Below are 12,283 nucleotides of genomic sequence, written 5' to 3'. Positions count from 1 at the left end.
AGAAAAGAATATAAAAAAGAATTTTTTTTAGAGTAATGGTTGGAGTTAGTTTGCTCTATTCTGGAGTAAAGATTCGGAATAAAGGATTGGAGATTAGCAGAAGAATAGGGAAGGGAGGGTCTGGCGGTGTGGGTGGGGTTATTATTTTTCCTTTTGTTTCTTTTAAAATCAATTTTTGTTTTTTTCCTCATAATCTATTTTGTTAATTATTATTTTGGACCCAAATACCAAATGTCATCACGTAATTCCTCAATTTACCACATTATTGGCGAGTGTATTAAGTTTTTTGCTGGTTATCAAAAAAGTGTCTAATTGATTCAAATTTTGAGTAGATAAGGTATCTAAAAGGAAAATCCGTACAAGTTTAGGGGAGAGGGGGTTCGTATGATTTTAATTGGTCTGGCTTTCTTCAAACCACAACTAACGATATTCTAAATGGCAGAAGAAATCAGAGGCGCAGCCACAAAGTACTGAATTTCTTCTTCTAATATTGCAACACTGCAAGTACTTTATATCTTATTATGCTCATACGCTGTATCTATAATTAATTGTTGGTGCAGGTATGCAGTAGTTACGGGGGCAAACAAAGGGATCGGATTTGAAATATGCAGGCAGCTCGCTTCTCAGGGAGTAGTTGTGGTTTTGACTGCTAGAAATGAGACGAGAGGGGTTGAAGCTGTGGAGAAGCTCAAAGGGTTAATCGGTTTGGCTAAAGAGAATGTGGTGTTTCAGCAGCTTGATGTTATGGATCCTTCCACTATTGCTTCTTTGACTGAATTCATTAAGACCCAATTTGGCAGGCTTGATATCTTGGTAAGAAGCATCACAAAAGCAATGTTACGTTGTTGATTGATTTTCTTGTTTATGATCAGAGCAATTTGGGAAATGATAGAGCTGTGGGTATTTTCAGGTGAACAATGCAGGAATTGGTGGAGTCACTGCAGATGCTGATGCCCTAAGAGCTATACAAGAGTCCAGTGGGGTAAGTCCTTTTAACTAGGCTTAAACTATCGATTAATTGTATTAATTGTATCTTAATACAAGACAGTTGGTTACTACTATCCGGTCCATAATAAGTGACTTTTTGGCCTTTGGCACACCACTTAAGAAAAGATATATTGACTAAATTACCCTTAATTATAATTTGCATAATGTTACCTTGACATTTTGGGTTATGAAAATAAGGGCAAATTTTGGAAAAAGAAAATTAATTCCTTCTTGATTACGTAAAAGTACATTTATTTTGGACCAAAATAAAAAGGCCAAAAGGTCACTTATTAGTTATTATGGACCGGAGGGAGTATATGACAAGTATCAGGTTATATATACTGGCACACTGACAATCAATGTATATAGGTTTGTTACCATTTTTACTAGGTCATCAATTAATGTTCATCATAGAGATTAGCTGTTAATTACTATAACTGTGGCCTGATTGTGTAAGTTTCGGATTGATGCTTCAAAAAGATTTACCTATAATTACCTTATAGCATAACTTACATGTATTTATAATTGCCGTTAGTGCATAGAAACGTAAACTCATATCGTTATGTATGTTTTGTAACATGTCTGAGAATTTACAACCCCACAACCCCAGAGGATTTATCATAATTAGACAGCCCTCAAATTAACTACTAGAGCTTTCTTTTATGCTAGATGTTTGATTAGATATTATATGTGCAACTTGATTTGGATATAGAGTTAACCATGAAATAGCTTTATGCTGTAGTCAAGAAACCAGAACAAGTCATGCTTTATCTTGAAATCTTTAGTTAGACTATCAAGCAACACCAGTGGCAAAGTCAGGAATTTCCCCAAAGGTGTTCAAACTTGAAAGAAGTAAAAAAATATCCCAATAAAGGGTGTTCATCATATGTTATATACCTCTAAAACCTAACTTTTTACCTATATATGCAGTGTATTTTTCCGACGAAGGGTGGTCAATTGACCACTCTTACCAGAGTGTAGCTTCGCCCCTGAGCAACACAATCAGTAGCCATAACTCTAACTTCCTGGAAAATTCATCTTTTGACATGTAATCATGAAACCCTTGGCTTTAGACTTCATCTTTTGCATCTTTAATTTGTCATTCTCTCTGCTATAGACAGGAGGGTCTCAAATCAATTGGAATAACATATTGACTCAAACATATGAGTTAGCAGAGGAATGTCTTGAAACAAACTACTATGGTGTGAAGAGAATGACTGAAGCATTTATTCCACTGCTCCAATTATCTAACTCGCCGAGGATTGTGAATGTTTCTTCCTCTATGGGAAGGCTAAAGGTATTAACCTGGCAACTCTTCTCCTCTTGGAATGGAAGGTCTAATCTACTGAAGTATCTCTATAGCCCTACTCTTATCTTTCGGATTTTTTTTTTAAATTTTAATACATCTACATAGCTGCATTTTTCCGTTTAGCAGGATTTAACTTTTTAGGTTTTAGGCTTATACATGCTTGGCCTGTAGGAATGATGAATTCTGAAGTAAAACTATGCTTAAAACGTTTAGAACTACTCAATTCTGCCTTTAATTGTCTTTTTGAGAGAATCTAATGTATATGCCATCTATTCTTTTTAGATTGGAAAAATCATATATTACTAAAATCTTGCCGTTAACCACACCTTTGTTCTCATCAATTTATTGATTTTCTATATAATGTTCTTTGCCTTTAGCTTAAAGACTTATTCTTTTACTCTACTAGAAACAAAAATGAAGAAAATAGACGGAGGAAATCCTAATAGAGGCTGATTTTATTGTATATAAATCATGATCTGACCTTAGTCTTGTTAATTTCCCTTTTCTCTTTAAATGGTAAAGGGGGATCTTTGTCTGCATAATATGTTAACAAACATAGGAAACTTAATGTAATGTAATTAATTAAGCTAGGATATTTATCAGCAGCTTGATAGTTTAAAAGGAGAGTGCGGTGCACTAAGCTCCCGCTATGCGCGGGGACCAGGGAAGGGCCGAACCACATGGGTCTATTGTACGCAGCCTTATCCTGCATTTCTGCAAGAGGCTGTTTCCAAAGCAGCTTGATAGTTTCAATCTTATTTTTCATGTGGTGACAAGTTTGACATGCTTTCCTAAGTCTCAGTAAATCCATGTTGGTAATTGGATAATCCCTATGAGTAGCTGACTGAAATTCTCTAATTGCATTTCCAGAACTTGAAACATGAATGGGCTAAAGGAGTATTAAGTGACAGTGAAAACCTCACAGAGGAGAAAATACAAGAGGTGATAAATCAATATCTGAAGGACTATAAAGAAGATACCCTTCAAGCCAAGGGTTGGCCTTCTTTCATGTCAGCCTATATACTCTCTAAAGCAGCCGTGAACGCTTACACGAGTGTCATGGCAAAGAAGCATCCATCTATCCAGATCAATTGCGTTTGCCCTGGTTTTGTGAAAACAGATATCAATTACAATCGTGGGTTATTGTCAATGGAAGAAGGCGCAGAGAGTCCTGTAAGGCTAGCCATGCAACCGGCTGATGGCCCTTCTGGTTTGTTCTTTGATCGGAAAGAAGTTTCATCGTTCGAATGAAAGTATGTTGTTCATTGTGTCCGTGTTGCTAATGATATACATGTTAGACTAGCATGTAATAATCTTCAGTGACATGCATTAACGTAAGTAATGTATGTTGTATGAAATGCCATTTCATATATATAGCATCTAAAATATAGGGTGAATAGAAGACTCAAAGAATGATTTGCCCTTAAAGTTTGTGAGTTTGCCATTAGCTTATATCTCTTGTAGTTTCCTCCATTGTTTAATACAAGCTTGAGTTGTCTTCTCCAAATCTTGGAACTTCATAAGGCACTAGCAAACTATTCATTTTATTCAAAGAACAGAAGAGCAAATTAATATTTTAACATTATCTTTCAGTCGTTTGATGAGCTAGGTTTTTCTGAAGAACCCCAAAAGAAAGCAAATTATATTTCAAATATTGTACACTAATCTGTTAAACAAATCACAATCAAGAAATTTGAGTCTTCTTTGTTTTATTATTATTTCTTCTCTTTTCATTGATGAAAATATGAACAAGAACTAAGTTTTTTCAAAGGTGGAAAACCCCAAATGCATTTAATGTCGAGATAAAGATAATGACATGGTATTGCGCCCTATATATATATATATATACTAGTCTTACGATACGCGCGTTGCGCGTGTACTCCATCTCAATGAGTATAAAAAATTTAAAAATTACATAAAAATATATTATAAAATAAAACATTAAAGAACTCTGAATTTTTGAAAATGATGATTGTTGACTGTTGATTTTATTTAGCTAACTTAATATAATTAAGAAAAAAACTCTGCCGTAGAACTTCTCAATCTTCACAATACAACATGAAAAGGACAAGAATATGAGAACATAAATTTTTCTACCATCAATGATGCCTTTAACCAAACACCCTAAAGTTGAATACTGGCTATTCCTAAATATATTTGTTACATGAAGGTGTAAGACGCAATAAAAAGTAGATCATATTTTCTCTACACAAAAATGTGGAGAAAGAACAAAGACAGAAGAGGACACATTTGGCTTATTTTATTCTCCATTAAAATAAACACACAGACCCATCTTTTAAAGGTAAAAAAAAAAAAAGATATTTCGCTAAGGCCACTCTATTCAATGGATGTAAAATTTAAAAAATTTATAAATATTACTATCTCCTCAATTTAGATAATATAGTTTGACTTGACATAAAATTCAAAGAAGAAAAAAAGAAGAAGACTTTAGAAACATATGGTTCTAAAAGCTTAAGGGGGAAAACTTTGTGGAGCCATGATATTTGTGTGGTTATAAAAGTTTCTCAATAAGAGTAAAATAGGTAAAATAAAAAGTTCAAAATTGAATTATTTCTAAATATAGAAATGTGTCATTCTTTTTGGTATAGACTAATAAGAAAAATGTGTCATTTGAATTGAAACGAAGGGAGTATTAAATAATTTATTTGACTTATATGATAAAAGTTTAATAATTTTTTTAAATTGTCAAATATTAAAAATAGACAGCAAAGTAGAGAATGATGTTGCTAAGCATGAAAACAATCTAGATAATTTTGAAAGCTCAGAACGTAGTACAAAATGACGTTGAGTATTCTAAACAGGTTAACTATATATAAAAAAAATAGCGACAAACCAAATTTGTAGCTAAATAATACAAATAAGCCGCTAATTATATATTATCAAAAAAATTCTATTTGTTTTGAGATGAGTTTATTTTTAACACAATGAATTAACAACGAGATTCTTTCTACAATAAATAGAACTTCGATTGTGTAGGGTTAAGTTCTTGGAAACGTAAAGTGAAAATTCACAATTAACTTCAAAATTTTAAATATTAGTCTATGTAAGATTTGTGAAAACTTTAGTGTTTAAATATCACGTCACCTTTTGTGATGCTCGAAAGAATACAGTTTATATAAGGAAAGAAAAGGAAATAGTCCTAAATATTAGGTCTTCTAAGTTCTAAGAAAAAAATTTAGGTATCGTGAAAATAAATAAATAAGACTTAAAATAATTCTAAGTAATAGCTAAAACTCAATTTAGCAATCCAATAACTTTGCTATAACTGTCCAAATTAATAAGTGAAATTTCCAAATAATCCCAAGTAGTAATTAGCCTGATGTCTTTTTAGAGTCTTAAATTGTATTCAAATAAGGAAAGAATATAAGCAAAATCTTAAGTCCTAAATACAGGAAATAATTAATGCCCAAAATTTTAGGAAAATAATTTAAATTATAATTTTGTCCAATATAAAATTTATTTTTAAAGGGTAAAAAATACGAATGACACTTAACTTAAGTGAGGGCAGTAGAGGATGATTGCATTATAATTCAGTGACATCCTAAATTGTCGTACTAGTTGAATTATATACCAGAGAAATAAATATTTAATATTTATAAAACACTAAAAACAAAAAACAAGTGGAGACGCAGACTAACATTTTGAAATTCGTAGCTAAGCAAGTTGAATTAATGGCCAAGAAAAGCATAGTACTCGTTTAGCAATTTGCTTCTTCCAACCAAAAGAGAAAAACGTGCTTTCTTCAGTTCTTATCCACACAACCTGCACCAAAAACAGGGGATAAGACTAAAATATAGGAGTAATAAAAAACTAAATAAATTATAGCCTCCTTTAAATAATTTTCTCCATTACAATATTATATAATTCCGTCTTCCTAGATTTCAATAACCACCTTAGACTATTTTAAGCAAACGCAATACACTGATAAGTAACCCTTCTCAGACCCAAAAAACTGAATATAGCAAGAGTCCTTGAATCTAGAGAGGCTACTTATCATTGAAACTCAATTTCAACAATGGCAGAAAAAATCACCAGCCACGAGAACACAAGGTATTTACAAACCTTGTTATGTCTATTAAGTTTTATGTACTGATAGTAAAAAATTATTTACGGAATCAGTACGGTTATTAGGTAATTATAGGTAAATCTCTACTATAAGCATAGTAGTAATATTTAAGTTGTATGATCGATCAGGTATGCAGTGGTGACAGGGGGAAATAAAGGAATAGGATATGAAACATGCAGGCAACTAGCAAAGGAAGGAATAGTGGTAGTGTTGACAGCAAGGGATGAAAGGAGAGGAATTGAAGCTCTCGAAAAGCTCAAGGAAGAGTACTCAAGCAATAAAACTGATGATGATCAGATTTTATTTCATCAACTTGATGTTATGGATCCAGCTAGTATTTCTTCTCTTGTGGACTTCATCAAAACTAAATTTGGAAAGCTCGATATTCTGGTACTATTCACTACTATTATATTTATCACCCCATCACTTAAATCTAGGGCTAAGTTGGTTGGGTTAGTGATTTCCCACGTGAGAGACCTTAGATCCATTTTTTTCCCAGCAGCCTTCTCCTCGCGCTGGGATGTCTAGTGCAATTTATATTTTCTATGTGATTTGCGAACTATTGCACAGTAAATAGGGGCACACATCCGAAGGGTAGCGGCTGCTGAACCTGAGAATTTTCCCCCAAAATATCGTTTAGAAAAAAACAAGAAGTCATCTATTATTACTTTTTTCCAGATCCATTCTTCCTGTTTCAATGGATGAAGTATTAACTAATTAAATGAGCCATTTAAGGAAAGATAAAGGGTGATTAAATAATTACTAGTATTAAATGACTCTCTTAAGGGGTGTGTAAAACCCATAAAAACAATAACATGTGCTGGAGGGAACAGTAATTTTATTGTCAGTATGGTAAAGCTTCGTATATTTTTCTATTTACTTGTACTGAATTCTTGATGTTTTCATGTTGGAGATATATGAAGTTTAACCCTGCAAAATGTTATGCATGTGGTAAATATTATTACAGAACTAGGATATTTTGGCTGATTGGCTTATCCCTCGTTAGAAATGAATACTGCAAAGCTCCATATCTATGTAGTTAATCAAGTCGCAATGCATCTATACCGTAGAGTGCAATTTATCTTACTCCTATATACTCTACTCGCTTCTTCGTGTACGTAATAAGTAATTTTTTAGCTTTTTAGCATATCTCACTCTTAGAAAAAAGTATTTTGATTAAATTACCTTAATTAAACTTGCATATTGTTAACTTGACATCTTGAAATAAGAAAATAAGGAATTTTTTATTTAAAAATAACATTAATACTTGTTGATAATATGAAAACCAAAATAAAAAGATTTGTAGCTCTATTCAGTGATCAGTAGCCAAAGAAAGAAAGGTCGAGGAGGTGAAAAAGGTATAGGGTCCTTGAGATCTACAAAAGTTGGTGAACAGTGACATGCAATCTAATTTATTTAGGATTAACATTTCTTTTCCAAGTGAGGAAGCCCATCAGTTGTTAGATGGCCCCTTGAGATCTACAAAATAGATTCTTTTTGTGCAAAAGATAATATTCATTAATTAAATGTATGCGTACCGAGAGAGTGGTGCGTAGCTTGCACCATATTACAAAGTACTAAACTATTACTTGTATCTTCTACAGAATAGGTAACTTATGGTTATCATAGGAATTACTTGTACTTTTTTTATGATAGTGTAAATATTTCTTTATTATCGATGTATAATTATAAACTCGCTCACAAATTAGTGAAATAAGATATAACTTATGGGTACAGAGTCGTACTTAACATTGAAATTGTAAGATATACGATTAATATTTTATTAAATTTCCTACATCTTTTTTCAGTGCTATAGGTTGTCTTAGCAAGGTAGTCATGAGGGACAAAATATTTTAGTGCTAATTAGTTTTGGTTTTAATCTCTTGGGGTCGTTTGGTAGAGAACAAGTTATCCCGAGATTATAATGATGAAAATTATAATACAGAAATTAAATAATGATAGATTATTTAGTGAATATATTTTTATTGGACTAAAAATGGGGTACATGGGTACATATTTCATATATGCTTTACTTAGAAATAAGAAATTATGAATGCTTCAATTTAATTTGCAGGTTAACAACGCAGGGATTGGTGGATTAATGGTAGAAGGAGATGTTGTTATAATAAAAGATTTAATAGAAGGAGACTTCGTAACCATTTCTGCTGAAAATGGGGTAAGATATATAGCCAATGCTAATATGTTATCCTAAATTAATTAGAAACAGTCAATGGTGATCTCTTTGATAATTTTCAGTTATTTTATGTCACAAATACATTCAAAGAAATAGTAACAAATTGAAGTAATTATTATGCAGGAAGAGGATGGTATTAAGAAATCAATTGAAGGTATTGAGCGTATTGTTACAGATTATGAGTTGACAAAACAATGCCTGGAGACAAACTTCTATGGTGCAAAAAGAATGATTGAAGCATTTATTCCCCTCCTTCAGCTCTCTAACTCCCCAAGAATTGTTAATGTCGCTTCTTTCTTGGGGAAGTTAAAGGTAATGAAATCATAACTGAATACTATTTCATAATATATGGACCCTCTGAATTATGTTGAGTTTAATTTCTACATACTTATAATAGTGGTAGCAAATGGCCTGTTTGGGCTGATCAAGATAGATTGACTCATTGCCCAATTCTGCCTAAATGGTTAAGATAGGCTAAACACAACCCATCCAAATTGACCCAAATCTTTGCAATATTTTCAACTTTTAAACAAGCATTATAAAATATTCTTACATATATAATAATATTTTTCGTAAATATCATTTTGGAATGGTTTACGATGATGATTTTTTTTTTTCTTTTTTTCCTGTTACTTGTCTTATGTTTTGAAAAAATGTTAATTTATGCCTAATGATTTATTTCCTCAATTTCGATTTAAAACTTTATTTGATAGTTCCTTATCGTATAATACTAACAAAAATCAGAATAATAAAAAAAGTAGTAAATCATGGGTTGATCTGGGCTACTGAAAATAAATGGGCTTAGTTGGGTTGTGCCCAAATTTAGCCCATCACTAAAGTAGCTTATGTCCAACCCACTAAAACCTAACGGATTGGGCGGGTCAAATGGGTTTGTGCAACTTTTGCCACCCTAAGTGATAATGTACTCCTAACCGTTTTCCGCTATTCTACAGCTATTGTGCAACCAATGGGCTATAGGAATGCTAAGTGATGCTAAAAGCCTGAGAGAAGAAAGGGTGGATGAAGTGTTGAATGAATTTATAAAAGATTTTAAAGAGAAATCAATAGAAGCCAAAGGATGGCCAACTTATTTCTCAGCTTACAAAGTCTCGAAAGCATCCCTGATTGCTTACACAAGGGTTTTAGCTACGAAATATCCAAATTTTCGGATAAATTCTGTGTGTCCTGGATTTTGCAAAACAGACGTGAACTGCAATACTGGGAGCTTAACTGCTGAAGAAGGTGCTGAAAGCTTGGTGAAGCTTGCTTTGGTGCCAAATGATGGACCCTCTGGTCTCTTCTTTTATAGAAAGGAGGTCACCTCTTTTTGAGCATTGCCATATCCAACTATTGGTTTGGTGTCTGAGTCTTATACATGTAGTGAAAACATGTATAGATAAAGTTAGACATACATTTTTAAAATTCACGATCAAGTTAGAAGTTGCAATGTTTGAATTAAAAATAATGTCTATATTTTGGTATGTGCCAGTACTTTTTAAATTAAAGGATGCATTCCTCCTTCCTTATCTATGGGTTTATTATTTTGTCGTTTTTTCGAGGTGAAAATCAAAAATAGTCAGATTTACAAGTGGTAATTAAAAAATAGCCACAATTTTAAAAGTAAATGAAATTTAGTCACTTTTCATGTAAAGATAAATCTGAACGAAAATACTGCTCAATTCCGAAAAATATTACAACGTAATGTACTGGAGTTCCAATATAATATACTGGACCTCCAGCATAATAGACTGGAGTTCCAGCATAATATGCTAGAAGTTTATACACACGTGCTCCAATCTCCAGTATATTATGCTGGAACTTTACGTGTGTTGGAGTTCCTAGAAGCTCATACACAGGTGCACCAATCTCCAGTATATTATGCTGGAACTTTCCGTGTTGCAGCAAAATAGTGACTATTTTTCAATGACTTTGCAAACACTGGCTATTTTTCAATTACCAGTCGAAAATTGACTAACACGTGCTATTTTCATAATTTTATTAAAATTCACCCGAATTTAATAAATGTAGATTTGAACTCAAAATTTTAATGTGCCCGTCATGTTTTGAACTCTAATCTATGCCATCAGTTTTGAGTTTGTAATTTTTGAATTTTGGGATTTCCATCGAATGAATTTTGGGATCCCAGTGTTCCCATTCTCACAACGTGGGCTATATATAGATTCAACTAGAGATAATGCATACTTTGTTCTTTCCATAAAAATTAAGAGGATAAAAAAACACAATTCCAAGGAAGAGAATTATCATTGAAGGATGATGTTTTTAGTTTTGACCCCAACTATAATGCTTGCAACCAAGTGATGATCAAAATATGAATATACTTATTTCATGCAGTTTAATCATATAAAAGTTACTTCTAGCTTTCTTACCTTTGATATTTTTCGTAAAATAGAATTTAGGAAAGAAAAAGTACTTTTGTTAGGAAAATTTTCAGAAGTAGTCCAATTAGGAAGAGGCAAATGGATGGAATCAATTAAAATCTAATTCTACTCTCGTAATTAAGAAAGTGCTAAATACAACAACTAGATGTGTCATTTATTATAAAATAATAAAAATGTAGAGGATTGAAGCAAAGCTTGCGAGCTTACGCCTCAACAGAGTAGTCCTCATTATTAAAACCTATAAACTGAAATCTTTTCAAACTAGAACATATTATTAGAAGAAGAAAAAGAAAATGCTAAAAAAATAAAAATCAGGAATAATTGATCTAAAGCAAAAACGAAAAGCCGCGGTTTAATTAAGAAAGAAAGAAGTTCAGTTTAGCTGCTAATTAGATTGTGAAACAGCTTATGCCAAACCAACAAATCTTTGTAGCAGATCCAGGAAATAGTATATTCCGTGAAAGACCACGAACCTTTTTAGGATATAAAAGAATTACTTTGAAGGAATTTTCATCCATCACATTGGTGGATCGATGTTAGTGTAGTTTTTATTGCTCCAGATGACTCTAAAGTGTTCCGATCCAATCCGCTGATAGAGATTTTAAGAGTAACGACGGTGGTCCCAAAGTTCACGACCTGGGGAAAATATCTCAACGTATGAGTAATGAACCTATTAAAGCTGGAGAACAGTGTGTAAATGCAAAATGCTGTGCAGGAATTGGTGGATCGGAGTCACTGCAGATGCTGATGACCTTAGAGCTGCACAAGACTCCACTGGGGTAACTCCTTTTAACTAGGCTTAATCTATCGATTAATTGTGTCTTAATACAAGACGAGTTGGTTACTACATGATAATTATCAGGGAAAATGCATAAGTACCCCCTGACCTGTACCCGAATTTCCAACTATATACTTTTTCTTTGGGGAATCCTATTACCCCCTAAACTTATTTTAAAAGGAATTATTTGCAACCTTAACGCTGACGTGGCAAAGTGTGTGTATTTCAAGAAAAAACGATTTTCAGATTATTTTTTATTTTTTTTACCATTTTTTCTTACTTTTTTTCCTTTTCCTTTTCCTTTTCCTTTTTCTTTTATTTTTTTTTGTTTCTCCTCTAATTCCAGCGAATATTCATTCACCGACGACTTTGTCTAACAGTTTTTCTTCCATTTTTTCTTTTCACACATAAATTAAACTCTCAAAAAATCTATTCATAAGCAAAGCAAAATACACTCAGATTTGGGGGAAAAATTCATCATCGGAAAACCTTCCCACGACGGAAAAAAAAATGATGTATTGAAATTTTA

General features: G+C 32.6%; 1 protein-coding gene across 1 annotated transcript; it reads left to right on the top strand.

Annotated features, from left to right (window-relative positions):
- The first annotated feature begins 318 nt into the window (after window positions 1-318).
- On the top strand, window positions 319-10,103 carry LOC104226633 (uncharacterized). Its single transcript, XM_070155737.1, has 10 exons — window positions 319-467; window positions 561-813; window positions 911-982; window positions 2,105-2,284; window positions 3,167-3,543; window positions 6,317-6,367; window positions 6,512-6,773; window positions 8,458-8,559; window positions 8,701-8,889; window positions 9,531-10,103. Exons 1-10 carry the CDS (start codon window positions 436-438, stop codon window positions 9,906-9,908), a joined length of 1,896 nt encoding a protein of 631 aa, XP_070011838.1. The 5' UTR covers window positions 319-435; the 3' UTR covers window positions 9,909-10,103.
- Window positions 10,104-12,283: the final 2,180 nt, after the last annotated feature.

Source organism: Nicotiana sylvestris, chromosome 1 (assembly GCF_000393655.2).
Source record: "Nicotiana sylvestris chromosome 1, ASM39365v2, whole genome shotgun sequence".
NCBI lineage: Eukaryota > Viridiplantae > Streptophyta > Magnoliopsida > Solanales > Solanaceae > Nicotiana > Nicotiana sylvestris.
The sequence above is the reverse complement of the archived record's forward strand: the minus strand, read 5'-3'. Positions and strand labels throughout refer to the sequence as shown.

What these genes read in the sequence shown, in the direction of transcription:
- LOC104226633 (XM_070155737.1), top strand. Translation starts at nt 436, where the DNA reads ATGGCAGAAGAAATCAGAGGCGCAGCCACAAA. An exon ending in ATCAGAGGCGCAGCCACAAA is followed by an intron (nt 468 to 560) that starts GTACTGAATTTC and finishes TTGTTGGTGCAG; the next exon opens with GTATGCAGTAGTTACGGGGG. An exon ending in TTGGCAGGCTTGATATCTTG is followed by an intron (nt 814 to 910) that starts GTAAGAAGCATC and finishes GGGTATTTTCAG; the next exon opens with GTGAACAATGCAGGAATTGG.